Genomic DNA, 19,636 nt, shown 5'->3' on the forward strand with positions numbered 1-19,636 from the left:
GTGTAGTCATTAACTTGTAAGGTTTGGCAGGGAACTTGGGAGGGCATCTGGTATAGGTTGATGCCCTGGCCCAGTGGTTCTCAAAGGTGTGATCTCTGGACCAGCAGCAGCATCTGGGAACTTGTTAGAAATGCAGACGGCTCAGGCCTCACTGTATACCCACTGAATCAGAATCTCTGGAAATGGGGTCCAGCAGTCTATTTTCTGGTGGGCATTCCAGTTTGAGAACTACTGTTCTAACCTTATGATATGCTGTTATGGGAAAGTAAGTTTATGGTAATTGTTGTAGATTCTTTTCTCCCTGTGGTTTAATGTTATTGGTGCCAATCAGTAGAACTTTAATGATAATTTGTAGTATTTGACTTGAGTTTTTCTTCGAGATGATCATTTGACTTTTCACTTTTTTTTTTTTACAGTAGCTCTAAAATTTAGTCGAAATGAGATATTTTGGTATGCTTTAGTCTGTATGATTTAATTTGCCATTTTTAGTTTTCAAATGGGCGTATCTTTGGCAGTTTTTAAACAGTTCTTTATGGGTTCATAGATGGAGTTTCAGAAATAAATGATTGAACAACATGAGGTATAGAGGAATTGACATCCTACTGAAACTGAATAGCTTTAGGATAATCAAATACAGGAGAGGATTTAGACCATACAGTGCAGCCTCTTAAAATGTAATTATAATGTCACCTTCTGTTTGTCTAGGACTTAGAGGTTACAAGGACTTTGTCATGTACCATTTGGGTTAAACATAGGTCAGGTACATTTTTTGTATAAATCATCTCTAAGGGCTACCAGAAAATAATGGTGACAGATTTCTGTTAATTTGGCATTATCCCCTTCCCTCTCCCCCTCCCCCACCCCCACTTATTATTTGGGGTTACAGGGGTAAAAGATTTTGAGATCCCTCCAGCCTTCAGACAACTAATTTAATGAAATAGCAACTTGGATTTTTTTATTCCTCATAATGTACTCCGAGAGTCTAAAGATAAAAGATTATGTATGTAAGTGTAGTAGTTTTGCCTAACAGTTTGCTTTGTTTCCTTTCTCTTTGTCATATATAGGTACACGGTTTAGATCCGAACACCTGGAAAACTGTTGAAGTTGTCCACATAGATATTGCAGATCGAAGTCAAGTTGAACCAGCAGTAAGTATGATGTACAACTTGATGACATTTTAACCTGTTGCCTTTTACATCTAAAAATTGTTTTATTTTTTTTTCTGGTATGACCTACCTTTCTACACTGAAATAAGCCTGGAACTTAGGTCTGGGTCCAAAAAGAGATCAGAGCAGCAAAAGAGATCAGAGAATAAGAGAAAAGGTGATTTGTTTTTTCGTGTGGATTTCACCTTTGTACAAGTGATCCCTCTGAGAAATCCCAGTATACCCAGGATATACATAGGAGTTTGTTTTCATTGGGGGGGAAAAAATAACATTATTTTACAAAAGAATTTTCTCTTGAGCTTCTTTAAATACTATGGGTCCCTTGTACATTTAAAGTCTGATTAAGAAAGCAAAAATTTAATTTACATACAAATTTTCAGTAATTCAGGGCTAAAGTTGTCATTTGTGGGAAATGGTTGATGGTAGAATATCCCAGTCTAACAGTTGTGTAGCTTTCTCTTTTGAGTCTTACTAGATGTAATTATTTGTACTCTAGACTTTTGACTTAATTAAAAAAAAATTTTTTTCCCAAAAAGTAAGGACCCTTAGTCCTCACCCCAACCCCAGCAATTAAGACCCTTGTTATTACTTTGCCCCAGTTTATAAATGTGAACTCAGTTCTTGTAGTGTGTGGGGTACAGTTGTGGATTTTTTACGTGCTAAAATAACCGGTGGCCCTCTTCCTGCTAGTCTGGAGAACTAAAACTTTGCAATAAGAGTGGCAGCCCTTGGTTTGTCATGGCAAAGCATGGCACATTCGGTTAGGATCCCTTTCCATTTCATTTTTGTGCTTATTCCCTGAACTTGAGCAGTGTTGTAAGCTGAACAGAAATAACCCAGATAGTAAATGTCTGGTTTTGCCATTGAAATTGAAAGGTAAGCTTTCAAAAACAAAGGTTCGACCTTTTCTCAGAAATCACTGGGGTTGGGACTGCCAGCAGTGACCCTCTGCTAGGCCAGGTCCTGTTCTGTTTAGGGCTCCCTCCCCGATAAGAAGTGTGAGCACGGATAAGGGACTCTTGTCATAGAAATTCTTAAATTTTAGTCATGCTGTGATTTGAAGTTATTCTGTTTTAGTGATATTTCCACCTCTGAAGTTATATTGGACTTTTTTATCCTTAGAAATGAATGTATGTTCTGTTTTAAAAACAACATTCAGGTGTCTGTTTGGCCCCTTTATCTCTCTTTATCTCTCTTGGTATCTCTTCCAGCCATGAGTTCGTGTGTGTTAAAGAGTGTGGTGATAGGGTGAAAGATCACTGGGAGTGGGTCACTGATGGCTAGGTCAGGGTAGCTCAGATGCCTGGAGCAGCAGTGCTGCCCACCGGGATTGGGTGAAGGCACTCGGATCGTATTGCGGGTGTTTGACTAAGTTGTGCTGGCCAAGCAAAACGGTCCAGTCTTGTGGCTCAGAGGTTTGCATTCCACCTTGTTCTCCAGCAGAGCACAAGGCACCTTTCATTTTGCCGGGGGCACAAGAGTAGTTCTTTGTTCCTGTCCTCAGGCTAAAATGGGCTCCCAAACAATGTTTGCAGGCAACAGTGCAAGGGGAAAGAACAGTTCAGGCTGATTGTGCAAGAGCCCTGGAGGCCCTCATTCCCTTCCTTCCACCGCAGCCTCACCTCCAGAGAGGAGGGAAGGCACTGCTGGCCCGGGATGCACGATAGCAGCATTGCCACAGGGGCTCTGGCTGGAAGGCACCACAGTGCAGAGGCTCAGCAGGTGGCTCTCTTTTTGGAAGGATGTGTGTGTGGGGTGGAGGGGGATAGATAGTGACAGAGAATGGATTGGGCCCAGATGAGAGGGGTCTGCATTGTTGAGTCCATGGTGCTGTCACTGAGAACATACACTCTGAAACTAGATGGGCTTCAGATTCAAATTCTGAGGGCTTGCTACCTACTGGCTATTTAGTTACTTAACCTCTCTTCCTGATTTATGTTGTGAAAAATGGGGCTGATTATCTCACAGGATTACATTTGAGCACTTAGAGCAGTGCCTGCTTTAATAAATGTTCGCCATTATTGTCATTATTCTTAGCAGGAGTTCTTAGAATCTGTACACCAAGCATTGTTTGGGGAGTGAATAAGTGTTCACATATGTATGTGTGGTTTTGTTTTTCACCGTTCATAGCTCCTGTTTTCCAAGTTACACCTTAAAGATTAGTTTAAAGTTTACTGAATTCACAGTACCTTTTTTTATTGTAATAAAATACACGTTAGATTTACCACTTCAAACATTTTAAACGTGCAGCTCAGTGGCGTTTAATACATTCACAGTGTTGTACAACCATCATCACCATCTAGTTCTAGAACATTCTCACCTCCCCGAAAGGACACCCTCTACCCATCACTCCTCACTGCTCCCTCCCCCCAACCTTTGGCTACCACTAAGTGTTTTCTGCCCCTATGGTTTTACCTGTTTGGGATATTTTATATAGATGGAATCATAGCAATATCTGGCATTCTGTTTGTGGCTTCTTTTACTTTGGTATAATGTTTTCAAGGTTCATCCACCTTGTAGCATGTGTCATTTTGTCATTCTTTTTCATGCATGAAGAATAGTCCAGTGTATGAATACCATGTTCTGTTTATGCATTATTCTGTTGGTGGACATTAGGGTTGTTTCCACCTTTTGGCGATTGTAAATAGTGCTACTGTGAACATGTGTGGCACAGTAGCTTTTTGTTTGTGTGTTTTCTCAGTTGTGGAAACTACAAGTACAAATGATATCGTGTAGGGATTCTCAAAACCTTTTGGCATTAAAAAAAAGAAAGAAAGAACCTTAACATGCATATTTTCTGCTATAAAAGGAGAGAGGGGAACTCTGTGTGGTGGGAGGTGAGGGTGCCCTTGCAAGTTTGGGGCTTGGGGTGAGGGGCAGAGCACTGAGCTGCCTGGGGGCATGTGAAGGCTGAGGTGGGTGGAGCACGGGGAGTCATGGGGCTCGGGCTCTGCCTCTGCCTTCTGCACAGCCTCCTCCTTCCCCTCTGCTGGCACAGATGGTTGCCCCACTCTCTCCCTTCAGGTTCCACCCCCATCTGCTTGGCCTCCACTAGTTAATGTTTGCATTAGGATTAGCTCCTATTGCAAACACCTGGACCACCTGGCTCTCCTTACTTCTTGCCAGATCCAGTTTGGTTTTCTGTTGAATTAATTTGTTCCTTTGATTCTGCACTTTCATGTTCCTTGGAAATTATAGCCCACTGTGTCAAAGGAAGCTTTAAGAATGCACTTGCATTTCTGAAATGGCCATGTTGTCATAGCAGTCAACTCATATCGTGGGGCTCAGTCTGTGCTGCTGGCATAGCCCCCGGTAGCTCCTCAAGATGGTACAGTACCCTCAAGAGGCTTACACTCTGGGTGAGACAAACCCCGTACAGTGAAATAGTTAACAAATGGTGGGGGTGTGTGCTTGGTCCAGAGTGCATCAGGATTTCAGAGAAAAGAAATGATCTGTGAGGACAGAGGTCTGAAAAGACTGAGGAAGAGTCATAATATGATGACAAGTAGCGTTTTGATGGGTGGAGCGGTCCACCCCCACTCTCACTGCAGTTTTCCCTCTTACCCGCGTTGCTCTGATGTATGTTTGTTTGTTTTTTTCTCTCCCTTCTAAATAGAAATTGAACCCCAGAGGGAAGAATCTTTGTACTGTTAACCCTTGCTTCCCCAGCTCCTAGAACAGTGCCTGGGCTGTAATAGGTACTCAGTGAATGTATGTTGAATGAATGAGTGAATTGCAGGCAAGCAGAATATAAGCAGAGGTACAGGTGCGTTATCCAACGCTGAGGGAGAGGTTGGAATAATAGAGTTGAAGGGGGAACCTTAGCTACCTAGGCCTCAGTGCTTTCAAACTGTGCTTTGCAGAACCCTAAGTTTCTTGGAAACCACTCTGGTTGTTAGGACGAGTGCCTAGAGCATGGGGCTGGGAAGTTCCCTCTGCCCCTCTCCCAGCACAGTTCTGCATGTCTTACACTAGTCTTCACCATATGATTTACTTTGAACACAGTTCTGCAGCTACACATAGTTTGGTTTCAGGGCTAAACAGGGAGGTCCTGTTGTACAAGTAAGGAAACTAAGGCCAGATAAACTGCGTTTCTCTCAAGGTCGTTGAGCTGATGCCTGAAGTGGAAATTTTAACTCAGTCCAGTATTCTTTCCACTGACTTGACTCCTTCCGAGCAGAGGCCCTGTCTGCTTTGTCTCTTTTCAAGCTGCCACTTGAGCACTGTCTTCCTCTCCTCAAGCTGGTCTGCCACTGGCCACGTCACACTTCTTGTTCTGGCCTCCCTTCTGGGAACCTTCCTCTCTGTCCAAAGCCTGTGTGTCCTGCAGGATCTGCCTCCGGGGGATTTCACTTTCGTTGGCATCAGTTTTCCCCTGTGCTGAGTTTCAGCTCTTGTTCATTTCTTTGCTGTGTCTTGTTCTGTGTTCAGGAACCCATCCCCTCTTCACAGAGTGGTGACTTGTGAATAGGTGTCAGATGAACCTGATGAGCTTGAGGGCAATGAAGAAACTAACCTGTAACACCTGGGTTGGCCGGGGGTGAGGAATCAGGCACTCACATACATTCCCTGTGGGCGTGTAAGTCGCACAACCTCTGTCGCAGAATTGCAAATGCACGTGCCTTTTGCCCCAGCAAAATTCCACTTCTAGGAATTGGTCCTACTCAATGTGAAGTACCAAATGTATAAGCATAAGATTTTTATAAGGAAACAGTCTCAAGTCTTAAATGTTTCTCCATCGATGGGGAGCTGATGAAAAACGTGGTTCCACCCGTATGGTGGAGTTCAGTGTAGTCACCAGAAGGGAGTGAATCTTTTGTACTGATAGGTTATCCTTTCCAATATAATGTGGAGGGAAAAAGATAATATCTATATGCATGTATTTGCTTGCTTACGTATAGAGGTCAAGAAGTGTGTATAAGATGGTGGTGACAGTGATTCTTCAGCAAACGGGAGCAGCTAGATTAGATGGCAGGGGGATGGGGTAGAAGAGTCAGGGTCTGGCAGAGACATGCCCAGTGGACTGGGGGGGGGGATGTTCTCACTCAGTGTTCAGTTTTCTGTTGCTACGTGACAGATCACCACAAACTGAGTTGCCGTGTAATGTAACCTAATCAAAGAAATGACAGCCCATCACCTTTGCCATAGTCTCTTGGTTAGAAGCAAGTCACAGCTTCCACCTGTTCTCAGGGGAGGAGATTACACAAGATTGTGACTCACTGGGGGAAAAGGGTCATCTTAGGATACGTCTGCCATACCAGTGGCCAATTTTTAGTACCTAAAGTTTGCTCTTTAAGGATTAAAGTGATGCTAGAATTGGGAGCTTGGTTAACTGTGCATGGGCCAACGAGGTGGATTTTCAGTAGGGAGACCTGAAGGTGTAGTCACCTCTCCATGCTCAGCCTGGCACCTTAACTCCTGGAGGTTTTAGTCTCAGTCTAATTCCTTGGTTTTTATTTTGTTTTTAATGAACTCTGGTTTTACTTGAATGAGCTAAATTTTCTTAAAACGTCTGAAATGGTTGAATTTCTGTCCTGCATATTACTTGCTTTAAAAGAAGTAAAAACAGTCGAAGAAGAAGTAAAAACAGTAAAAGAAGTAAAACAGTAAAAGAAGTAAAAACAGTAAAAGAAGTAAAAACAGTATTTTGAGAGGATAAGTAGTCAACTCTCCCAAATCAGGACAAATGTGAAATGGTTGGGAGTTAAGAAACCAGGAAGTTGGAAGTGAAGCTTGAATCTTTTTACTCCACCTGGTGGCGGGTTTCTGTCACTGCAGCTGGATTTAATACAAACACAGCCCTGAATGTTATTCTAGTTGAGAGTAACTGTTGACTGCTTTTAGCGTTTAACTCTCTCTGCGGTGTTGCTCTCCTTGTAGACTTGCTGGGTTTTGGTCATGCTTATGCACTGTACTTCACCATGCATAGAAGGGATGTGATTAGACCCACAGAGTAACTGAATACTTGGGTGGGTGCTTTGACATATTTACATAATCGAAGGATGACATTGTCTAACTCTAGGAACAAGGAGTTGTAAAAACTGTCACTGTGATGCAGAGTCACAGAGTAATTTGCTACAGAAATCATATATACATTTAAATTTATGGGTTATTTGGTTTTTTCCTTGATGACTTATGGGAAGTCTGCATAGGACTGTTACTATAGCCACCATTCTCTGGTATTTTCTAGAAGATAACAGCACTGCCTAATGAAACAAGCTGAGCAGTCTGAGATTTCTGCTTAAATGTCCCCACCCAATTTCTTTTGGCTACCATGCAAAACGGATTTCTTGTTTTAGTGGAAAGAGGCATTGGAGTGAAGTATTAAGATGTTATATCCTTTTAGAGGGAAGGCTCCTTCTGCTTGTAATTGCAGCAGCCACTGAGCACAATCACGTTCCATCAGAACACACCCCCTGCCCCCACATCTCCTCCATCCCCTCAGCTTCTTGCCCCTCCCCCATTTCAAATATAACCCAGCTATCACTCTTGAAAAGCCTTCCTCAGTAAATTGGGTGCCCCTTGGGGGCCTGGACTGTACTGATCATGTCTGTGTTTCTAGGACCTAACAAGATGCTCAACGCCTGACATGCAGAGAGCTCTTCAGTAAAGGTTTGATCAGTCAAAGAGAATTTGCAGATTTTTTCCTCTGTGGTGTGAAAAAAAAAGCAGGGCAATGGGGAGACAGTTTGGAGGAAATGAAGTTTTTATTGTTCAAATATTAAATGGACAAATGCTACTTTAGCTCCTTCTGTACTAATTCTGGATCATGAAGTATATGTGATGTGCCTTCAGTTCTAAAAACTGTGTCCTTTCTGAATGAGCAGATGCCTTTCTGTCAGATTAAAAAGTGTTTCAGTTAGATCAGGTTGTAAGGAGGAGTCGAGGTGTCCAGCGTAAAACACCAGAATACAAGTTTTAAAGTATTTTTAATTTCTAAAGTCGCTGTTGATACATAACCACAATAAAAAGTTGAGAATTCTTTAAATGTCCTGATGAAATGCACATGCATATCTTCAACTCATTTCCAAAATATACACAAATGAGTCAGTTGACATCTGCTTCTGCTTTTTTTTAAGGTATGAATTTGAATCTGGCCCCTTTTAATCATCTCCAGCACTTTGTCTAAGTAGCTTTCCATGATTTGTATACAAAAGTCACTTCCCAGGAGAGGAAGAGTCTTTAAAGTGTAAGCCGAAGTGTACACATGATTAACATCAGAGAGACCTTCGTTTTTGGAAGTAATTTGAAAGAAAATGAGCACAATTTAAAAAAAAGAAAAGAAAAGAAAAAGAAATTGGAACCACATTTTAGGTATTTATGTGTAACCGGGAAAGGATTGTATCAGCCTTCCTCTGTAGTCTATGCTTCCTCTGAAGTACATGCTATGGGACTTTATTTTTATAATTTATAATTTTTTTTCGTGGAAATAAATGTTCAATTCAAATTTTTAAGGCTCACAGGTCTAAAATTGATAAAGCTGAACATCTGCTTTTTAGATGTCAGTAATAAGCAAATATTAATGGCATAAAAGTTTGGGAGATATAGTTGAAAAATATAGATCTATGCCAAATTAAAATGCATCAGGTTTAAAGAGAGAATAATTTTTTTTTCCCTTTTTCATCATCTTAGGGTGTATTAATTAAAGGTGAAAGATTTTTCCCAAATGAGGCATTTCAAAGCCAAGAGTTGCCCAGTTTTTAACCTTAGTGTTGTTTCACTGAAGATGGTATTCCTAAAAGGAAGAGACACACAAGCTAGAAACTCACATGCCATATTGTTTCTGGGTCACAGAAAGGATGTGCAAGGTGTGGTCTGATTGATCAGATCCTTAGTGGAGACTCCTCAAAGAGCTCAGAGGGGCACTTTCATTGTGAGTGACCCAGGAAGCTCGTGCTCTTAAGATAAATCTCAGATTTCATACGTATCTCTTCCTTCTTCTGTCCTTTTTAACCCCCCTCTGCCCCATTTGTTACTTTCAGGTCCTTATCCTTACATGCTCATGAGTATAATTGCCTTGGTTGCCGTGTTGTATTTACCCCAAGTCCTTTTTTTTTCCTCCACATTTGCGATTGTCCCCGCCCCGGGAAGTGGTGGAGAGGAGGTATCTCACACTCTGGACTCAGAGCTCTATGCCTTCAGCCCTGATGCCTTCCCCCAGTAGCCAAACCTCCCTCCCTGGGCTGTGCTCCTTGGGTCGCCACTGTTGGACTCCAGACGGCTCTGTGCCATCTCCTTCCAGTAGAAAACTTCTCCTGAGCAGCTTTTTCAACAGGAGCTCCTGGAGCAAAGTGTGGCTCCCCTCACTAGTCCCGCTTCTTTCCTTGCTACCTCAAGGGACACGGGAACTCCCAGGTGAGAGGCCAGGGCTGCTCATAAAGTTCACTCCCTCGCGGGGCCTGGAACCCCTCTGCTCCGTTCCAGCCTATGTAGTTTCCCCACTTGTTTGGGCTCCTTTGGAGAACACCCCCACCACGGCCACAAGGCCGTACATGTGTGGATCTCAGTTGTGGCTGGATCTGCCCACTGGTCCAGTTCTCTGAACGTTCTTTAGAGGTTACAAGCTTCTTTTTAGGGCCCCTGAGGCCCTCTGGGGAACGTTGTGGCTAAGTCCTAAGCTAGGACTTTGGCCAAAACGCTTTCCTTTTAAGCAAGGTCTGCCCGTGGGCAGCTTGTTAGAGATGAAAATTCTCCTCCTCCCAGGTCAGAGCCTTCCAGGCCCTGGGCTGTCTCTGTCCAGCTCTTTAGGTGATTTCTGCTCACTCTTGGGAAGTGCTCTAGTATGCTGTTACTGGTCAACATTGTAGAGGGGGCACTCTCCTTCTAGGATTTTGGAAGCAGAAGGAACCTCAACTGGAGGCCATGGTCCCAAAACATTCACACCAGTCGCTAATTTTACTGTTCAGGAGTTTCAGCTCAGGGAAGTGCTGTAACTTTCCCGCAAGCCACGTTACCAATGGACTCAAAAGCAGGGCTGCTGACTTATTTTTCTAGAACATCTCACTGTATGCTGTTCCTTCCTTTGCATTATGTTGATTAAGAGCATTCTCAATTTATTTAAAACAAGCAAGTGCTGGCTCTTCCATCCATCTTCTCTTGCCCCCCGAAATAGCAGCTTTCGTCGTGGCCTTTGTTACCTCCATCCATAACTGCTAAACTCGGGCATATTTGGAAATTTGCATACATACAACAGAATAGAAGGATTGGAGACCCTAAGATGTCTTTTGGTATGCGTACTTACAGTGAGCACCACTCATATATTTTCATGTTCATTTAGCAAACATTTATTGGAACTTGCTATTTGCTCTGTGTTGGCGTGGTAAATATTTTTCCAGATAAACTAATAATTGTATCTGTCTGAAGAGCCTGCAAGATTCTTAATCAGTGAACATGTTAAAAGTGTTTCTAAGTGACTTGGAGTTCGTTTTTTCTGATTGTGTAGTCTGGTGGTGTCGAGTGCCCTCCACCAAAGAGCTTTTTTTCTCACAACTGATAGAGACCAGTGCTGGGCTCCAGGGTGCCTGCAAAGTCCGGGTTCAAAGGCTGACAAGATGGTAGATTTGGAGTGTAGTACTTTACTAAATGAAGAGCCCCCACCGTTTAATTGCGTATCCAAAGGCAGTAATGGGATTGCTGGGCTCATCCAATCCACTTGTAGGAGTCCCGTGGTGATGGTGGTCTCCAGGAAAATGAATTGGCTTTTAAAGTTTGTGCTTTTTGCTTGTTCTTTCCAGCACTGACCATTTGTTCTCCGGTTATGATCCATTTGTTTGGCGAATGTGTTTTGGTGGGCCCGTTTTAGTTGAGAGCAGAAGTACGCTAAGCTGTATCTGATTTTCTGAAATCTTGGTTGCCTTTGGAAATGAACATGTAAGACTTGCCTTTTCCACCCACTTAGCTGTTGTCACTTTGAACACCATTCCATTATTTGAGTATTGAACAATCTGGCACTTCATAATTGTTTTAAACCATGAGTATGTATTGTTTTAAAGTTACTGCTCGTTTTAAACATACTTTTTTCCTAAATGTCAGCCATGGAAAGCTGATGAAACTTGGTTTCATTTATTTAGGCATGTAAGTTTTGGTCACACTTTTAAGCAGTGCTTGTTTCTTGCGCTCTAGGAAGGATTCGGGCATATCTTTTCTTTTGATCAGACATTCTGTGAGACAGTACCCAGATGTTACACATTTGAGTAGATAGTCTTGGCAACATATGCTTTATTGCACTGCCTTTAAAAAAAAACTTCATAATTTTAAAGAAATGTAAGAATCACAAAATATGCTTTCTAAATAATCTTTATAAGATTAAAATTTTTTCTCTTTAAAATCAGAAACATGAAATTCGACTGGAAAAAGTTAAATATTTGATCAGACCATATGAAATTGTTAATATTTGTCAGCTTTTGAGCCACAAAAGTGACACTTTTGGGGTCAATCTAATAGACTTCAGAATTAACCATTGGTAGCTGATAACCCTAAATGGTCAGCGCTGACCGTCACTCCATTGTTGCCCACAGCTTTCACAGAGCGCCTGCATCTTAGATGTTACTTTTGTTCCAGCTGTTGCCTCTCACTTCCTAAGAAGGGCTTTCTGCCTCCCAGAGCTGTGGCTGCCCCATTCTTCAGCCGTGAAGAGAGCCTTTGTTTATTGGAAGTCTGTGGCCGGGCTCCAGCAAGTGCGAGGAGCCTGTGGTTGCCAGATGCTTCAGGTCTCCTTGGCATGAGCAGACACTCAACCCAGTAGAGTACCTCTCCCTTCTGCCACTAGAATGAACCTAGACACTCATTTCTATCTTGAAAGGGTGTAACTTATCCCCGGTATATGTGCAAGAGCTCCAAAAGCTCTTTATTAAAGTGTGTGCATCATAAAGAGGTGAGAGCTGTGATCCAGCTCCTGACTTGTAGTAGTAGCCTCCTTGACCTCTGGAAACTAAAACAGAACAACTCAAGTACAGGTTTTGAGGTAGTGGTGGTTTTGCTTTTGCTTAAGAAACTTCACTTGTGAAAGGCTTATCTCGTCTCCCTTCGCTGTGCTGTGAAGCAAATCATTGTCAAGATCCTTTTCGTAGTGAGTTACAGAGGGTGGTTTCTTTTCTCCATTCTCAAAGAAGATATAAATAAGTGTAAGCATGGTTCTTATTAAAAAGAAATGTGAAAATGTTTCCCACTTTATTCTGCTGCCTTACATGGTCAAGTACTCTGGAACACTTAGATTTGCATCCAGTGGTGGATTTAGAGAATGTCCTGTGTATTTGAAGGCATAGTTGGATGGCAGTGCCCTCTTGTGGGAAAAGAGCACATTGCTTATTTCATGCTTGCTTAAATCTTAGCAAGAATTTTAAAATTTCTCTGAAAACTCTGTGTGTACAAGCTTATGTTGCGGAAAATACTTTTTCCACTAGAACCTGTTATTGGTATTTACTTCTAATCTCTTCCATGATTTCAAAGTAAAAAAAGGGAGGGTGGTGGAGGTGGTCAGGTGTGAAGTAGTTCCTAGGGGGGAGAAATTGTCTGGTAAGAGTTAGAAAATGGGTTTTTTTGAGCAGCTAACGGCAGATATTTTTAAAGAAATTAGCATAAACAGCTCCAAATCAAGTTTTTAAAGTCTGTTCCTTATAAAAGCCCTTTTCAGCAGTGTAAAGCCCTCAAGGAGAGGTTCTCTAGACCGAGTGGGAGTAAACATCCCTTAGGGTACTTGAGTCTTATCAAGTGATGAAGTGTAATCACATCACATTTTTGCAGTAAAGTTTCCTGGTGCCTGGGTGTCCACAGAGCAGCATCTGAGTCCCGGCTCTGCTCAGCCACCGTGAACTTGGGCAAGGAACTTCACTTCCTCACCCCCAGTGGCAATGTTAGTAACTTTGTTCCAAGGTTGTGAGGGTTAACTAGGAGGAAGTGTGTGCCTGGAACATAAGTAAGTTTTCCTAAAATGGTAGCAAGAATGATGCTGCTTATCAGATTTTGCTCTTGCTGTTAAAAAAAAAAAAAAAGTTAAAATTTTTTCTGCAATTATTTCCCATTTAGTGTTTGTTAAATTGGTGCTAATGGAATTAAGGGGGTCCTGGGATTTAGATGCAGCTGTGCCTGAAGCCCAAATCATGAACCAAAATGGACATTTTACTGGAGAGGGCTCACCCTGTGAATTTTCAAAAGGACATTCCCATTTTAGTGTAAGGAATTTGATGTAATATGTTCTGTGATCTACTGTCATTTAAGGAAATAAATGCATTTATGTTAAGCAAAACTTTCCTAAACATATTGTTTATGTTTTAGGCATACGCAGTTTAATTTTAAAATATATATTTAACCATCATCTTTAATAAAACTGACTTGTTGGTATGTTGAAACTTATTTCATTGGTTTTAAGAGTTTAAAATGTCTTCATTTTTAAATGCTATACTATATAAACATATAATAATAAATATAATGTAACAGTAACAAATATATTGTATATTTGTGTATGAAACACAGGCTTATCCAAACCAGTAGCCTACTGACCCCTGAGAGGAGGGCTGGGGAGTACCCTCCAGCCCTGGGCTCTCCAGGAACCCAGCCTCTGGAGCCCAACTATTTAGTTTCCCTGCCAGGTTGTAGGAGATGGAGACTGTCACATCAGGCTTTTGGTTGTAACTTCTTTTCGTAACCGAAATTCTGAGTTTTTTTCTCTTTCTCTATCAATTTGCAACCTTCCAAAGGCTTTGGGGGTCTGCCTTCATAAACATGACAGTGTTGGCAGGCTCTGGCTGTGATTCGGACAAGATGAGAAGGAATGGAGGAGGTGATTACTCTAGCTGTGCTCTAGCCCAGCAGTGCTCTAGGCTGTGGCCACCTTTCAGCACAGAGCTCTGCTGACAGCATCTGTCCTCCTCCCCTGTCCGCCAAGCTCGCCCACCCCAGGTCTCTGTGCAGCATCTCTATGAGATTGAAAAGATTACAAGAAAGTGTTCTGTTTGGGTGTGTAGGTTTGACTGCATTTCTCAGTTCTCAGGGCAGTTGTTTAAAAATTCAGCTTTAAAGATTCATTGGTGGAAAGCCAATAAGGATTAATGAGAGTGTTGAATTAGAGAATATTTTTTAATGCAGTTTTGTTCCTCTGAGGTACATTCAGTAACAGAAACTAGGCCAACAAGTTATTGACAATTAGTGGTCCTTTGGGAATCTGCTTTAATGAATAGATAAGAATGATTTGTAATTAGCATAATAATTATATGCAAATGAATGCTTCTGAATTGCTCTAAAACACTTCTGAACTGTTTAAACAGCCCTCCTGAGATCTTGTTACTCTATTAATTTGTGTAGCAAATCTTTTTTTCATAGATCATACAAAGATAAACTTCAGTCTAGCCCCTGTCCGAATTATTATGAATTCCAAGGTGGTAGGACCTGAATTAATGAGATTTACTTATACTACATTAATGGTACTCTATGGGAACCTGAAAGGGTGAGGAGTCACTGGGGAGATGTGATTAAAAATAGGAAAGAAAATTGCTTATTTGAAAATAACTGTTGAAATGAGTTTCTTAAACAAGTTAGTAAATGTTTTCTCTTTACACCTCTGTTACTTGCAAAATTTAATGCAAACTTTTTTTTTTTTTTTTAAATGGACTTCCCTTTTAGAGTCTGGCTTGAGTTTTCTCAGCTCCAGTTAGCTATGCACTGGGTCAGTGGTGATAGAATCTGGGAACTCCTTTTTTCTAAGTGCCACAGTACTGGAAAATACAGGGCAGTGCTAATAAATGATGATGTTTGTTTATCTACATGTTTAATTCAGCTCTTTCCCCCATCCTGGTCTTTACTTTTAGGATGTGATTAGAAGAAATGAGCTTTGCTAAGTTGAGCAGCAATACCTGTGCATTTTAAACTTAATGATTATCTTTGAGCTATTTGAATAGACACCTAATTAATCATCTGTGCTAAAGGAAGGCATTTTACAGCAGGCTGCAGGATCCTAATATCTCTCTCAAGTTTTTGTTTACCCTGTAGAATTGTTTCTCTTTGGGGAGAGCAGGTGTCAAGGAGTTGCTAGTGCATGTGGATTGGGCACTCTTTTCCTTTCCTTAGTTTACTGTAACCTCACCTGTGGTAACCAGGCATGGTTCTTTAAGCAGTTTCTGGTATCTGGAGCTCATCTCAATTTTTCCACAAGCTGTTAAGAAGCTCTTACCAGCCTACCCCCATCACCTCCTCACTCCCCCATTTATAATCATGAGTTCAGTCTGGCTCTAGGACATTGGGTTGGCTCAGCACAGATTTTTTACTTGCATTTTGGGGGACAGCCACTATGCTAAAAGATTCATAAAACTAATTTTTTTTTTTTTTTTTTTTTTTTGCGGTACGCGGGCCTCTCACTGTTGTGGCCTCTCCCGTCGCGGAGCACAGGCTCCAGACGCGCAGGCTCAGCGGCCATGGCTCACGGGGCCCAGCCGCTCCGCGGCATGTGGGCTCTTCCCGGACCGGGGCACAAACCTGTGTCCCCTGCATTGGCAGGCGGACTCTCAACCACTGAGCCACCAGGGAAGCCCCGTAAAACTAATATTCTTTGTCTTCAAAATGAATCTGGTTTCTGTTGAGAGTTTCTATTGAGAACTGTAGTGAGTAACAGATGTACACCCAAGAGGTAGCCCAACTTTTGTATTCCAGTGACAGAAAACAGTTATTTATAAGAATTTAATTAATGTATTCTGTGGCTCTGGCATGGAGTCTCAGTAACCCATTTATTTACCATATTTTATTTTATTTGTTCTCCAAAGGGTGTCTTGACTTGCCTTTTTTACTTAAATAAGAGTTTTCAATTAAATAGAGCTGTATTAACACTTATCTGAATCTACCTTATGCTGATACCATTGTGTTTTTCTGTTGTTCAGGCGCTAGCACTGGTGGAGCAAGCAGTGTCTGGGGACATTACACCTAACTTGATAATGATGGTTTTACTAAACCCTTCCTTATCCTGGCCAGGCCTCTGGGCATTATACAGACAATTAAAATTTGATCATAAAAATTTTTAAACACAGTGCACCTTAGCAATAAGATTTTTCTACTTTTAAACATGATTTTAAAACTCATTTTAAAAATACATTTCCTTGGCCTAGTGAATTTGCTTTCTTTTTTTTCCCAAGGATTACAGAAAGTGCATAGCAAATTCAGCCTTCAGAATACCCAGGAGCTGAAGACTCAAGTAGGCTACAGCTGTCTTCACCCACAGTATTCTAAAAGAACTAATGAGATGAGAAGTCTGCAGCTGGTGGCAAGCACAATAAACCATGAGCCAAGGGCTTCTCTTCATCAGAGCCTCCCCTTTCCCCACGGGATCCCAAAGGAGACAGAATACTAACAAAGCCAGCAGGCTGTCTCATTCCACACTATTGCTCATTTGCAGCTATAATTGGTAGCGGAGGTTGCATTCTGTATGCTGAAACTGTCATACATGAAGGAATATATTTGTTCATTGTGATACGGATATAAATCGGCCAGTTTTCATATACAGAAAGACCAAACTAGCTACCCAACAATAAAATTGTAGCAAAAAAGATACTGTTCAAAAAATTAAATGTTTGTTATAGAGATACAAAACTGAGGTTGTTAAAACCACACCTGCTTCCTGCTTTTTAATATCTTGCTACTTAATTCAACTGATTAAACATTTACGTATTCAAACTAACATTAAAAAGCACAAAAAAATTCCTAGGTTTTGACAAGATGCATTATCCTCATCTGTCAAGGTTAAGGTGCTATTGTTAATAATTGGGTTTTGTTGCATTTTCAGTATATCCTTAATGTTTGCTGCTTTGTATTCAAGAGAAAAAAGTGGAGAGGGAAGACTTAGCTTTGGAGATATATGTATATATGTGTATGTGTGATATTTTATATGCACACACTCATGCCTTATAGGAAAATCCACTTTGGTATCTCTGGTGCTGCTGCTTCTTGGTGTTCTTGAAATGTGTTTTGCTTATCTGGCTTTTGTGGACACCTTTCTGCTGTCCTCCTGTGTGCTGGACTAGAATGAGCCCAGGACAGAGGGTAAGAAGGCTTGTGTTCAAGTCCTCAGGTAGGTGAGCCATTGCCACCTTCTTGTTGGACTGTGGTTTCCTCATTTGTGAATTGAAGCGACTTGGGTGGTCTTCAAGGTGCAGTTCACCTCTATAATTTTGTGAATCCGTAGTTCAGAAAAGTTATCCAGTGAACAGCACTAATGATGAAGGCTCGGAAATAAACTTTCAGGATCAGTATATTAGGTCCAGAGTGGAGAACTTTCAAAGTGTTACTCCATGTTCTTCAGTTAATGAATCTATGTCAGATAGGCATTGAAAATCCCTTAAGGTGTCGCCGTGGTATGGAGCTGGGTGGGGTTAGGAAGGAGAAAGGAGTGTTGTCCAAAAGTCCATCTAATCCAACGGCTTACGTTTTCACATTTGCTGGTGCTGTAATCATGCTTAGACCCAGCTCCTGGGGTGAGTCACCCCTTAATTAGTTTACCTCTACATGAAAATAATTTATGCTGGTACAATTTTTAGACCAAGCTCGCTTTTCTTAAATTAGTTCTGCCTTGGTTTACGTACTACCCTTATTGTATACTGTCAGCCCTACTGATACGTGTGTACACTTTGTTTTGTGGATTTTGCTTTTTCTTTCTCTTGGAGCTGGTGAGTTTAGCATCCTCAGAGATAGTTCTGCAGTCTCTATTTCGTCAGATTTGTCTTCCAGTTGTGGCATGTTTTATTGGCTTAGTGTTTTCCTTCTTAATGGTACATAAAATAATGGAGCATCCTGTAACTGGCAGCCTCTTAGATTCAGGAAATGTGGTGTTTACTATTCAACTCATGCCAGGCTCCATAATATCTTCGATTTTGTAAAAAACAAAAACTTGAGCATCATGCCCCCAGTAAGGTCACACCCCAGTTAGGAAAAAAGGAAGTATTTTTCCTTCAAATGGGATGAACTGTTAAATGTTAAACACTGGTCAGACCTCTGGGCATTATACAGATAATTAAAATTTTATCTTCAAAAAATTTAACACAGTGTTCTTTAGCAGTAAGATTTTTCTACTTTTAAACATGATGTTAAAACTCATTTTAAAAATACATTTCCTTGGCTGGTGTCAGTTGGTTTCAATTCTTTCTATAACTCTCCTCTCTATTCTCTGTTGGCAGTCAACATGTAGCCCCTGGGGTTTCGATTACCGTTTCTTTGTCTCTCTTGCTTTGCTCCCAGCTAGACTGATTTTCTAGGAGCCAGAACCAGGTGTTGGCTCTCCTTGTGTCCTTAGATCCCTTAGACTGCCTCTTAGCTTAGCATCCTGTGCACTGCATGGTGCATATGTAATGCACCATTTCTGTGATGGCTGTTCAATAAATAGACCTTGAATCGAGGGAGAGGATGTCAAAAGTGATTATTTGATACAATGTTAAATATTTTCAGTTTTGGAGGAAACTGAGCTTATCTCTGGGTTTCCAAGCCTCTGACCTAGAAGAAAAAGGGGTTACAAGTATTTGTTAGTAGGACAGCTGATTTCTCACTGTGAATCCAGGTCTTGAGACCACCTGTACAGTTGATTCTTTTCTCGGTCAGCAGTGAAGTTGTTAATTTTTAGGGTGCGGTTCTAAATTGGAATTTAAGAATTCATGTTAGCTGACAGTAATTGAACTTTCTGCTGATGTGCCCAGACACACCAGCTAACTCCAGTTGTCTGACTCCTTGCAGTTGGCTCATCCCAGTTTGTCATTCCTGGACAGTGCTGACTGACCTCGTGCCTGTAGCTGCGCCATGTTGCGTATTTTAGCAGTAAGGCTCAGCATGGCCAGCCGAGTTTGCCTGCGTAATCGTCTTAACCCTCTGGGGGACCTTTTTGTAGCTTCTTAGAAGACAGCAGTTAGGAGTTCAAGGTCACACATTTGCCCAGTTATCTTTCTTTAAAGTTTTGTTGTCTACCCGAACCTCACTCTTCTCCTTCCTCATGTAATTTATTTATAACTTTCTCTTTAGGAATTATTAACATGTCATATGCATTTACTGAATAACTGTTGAGTCTTGATTGGCTGCTTCTCAGCATGTTTTCTTTGATTTTGAAAGTTTGTATTATGCCTTGGCATGTGTTCAGTGCTTGCACTGCCCCTATCTCTAAAACAATGATTTTTTTTCATATTGACTTGTCTGGACATTTTTCTCAAAGTATGTGGTCCCTACATAAATGCTGTGAAGGACCCCTGGTTTAAAAATTCTGCTCAAGAAGAAAGGGGCTCTCCTTTTGTACTATTTTCAACTGACCTCTGTTCACTGTTACTGTTACAACTCATTTCTTTTTTAAAATCTGGATGGTAGCTCTTCAAAAGTAGTTTTTTAATTTCTGTCTGTAGATTGTGTGTATGTATGTGTGTAATGACCAAAGAACTTTTGTAAAGCAGATAGGATTAAAAAGGTTTACTCCTTTCATGTTTTCCATTCTATCAGAAAGAGGATATTAAGGGAAAGAG

At 41.3% G+C, this 19,636-nt stretch overlaps 1 protein-coding gene across 2 annotated transcripts in view; it reads left to right on the forward strand.

Moving 5' to 3' along the window:
• PITPNB (phosphatidylinositol transfer protein beta) overlaps nucleotides 1–19,636 on the forward strand; it is a 61,925-nt gene that overhangs the window by 19,881 nt on the left and 22,408 nt on the right. For both annotated transcript variants that reach the window (XM_067700383.1, XM_067700382.1), the window contains exon 7: nucleotides 1,065–1,148. In XM_067700383.1, coding sequence (XP_067556484.1) covers nucleotides 1,065–1,148 — 84 coding nt within the window. The remainder of the gene's footprint in view (nucleotides 1–1,064; nucleotides 1,149–19,636) is intronic.

The sequence above is a fragment of the Pseudorca crassidens genome, chromosome 12 (assembly GCF_039906515.1).
Source record: "Pseudorca crassidens isolate mPseCra1 chromosome 12, mPseCra1.hap1, whole genome shotgun sequence".
In the NCBI taxonomy this organism is placed as follows: domain Eukaryota; kingdom Metazoa; phylum Chordata; class Mammalia; order Artiodactyla; family Delphinidae; genus Pseudorca; species Pseudorca crassidens.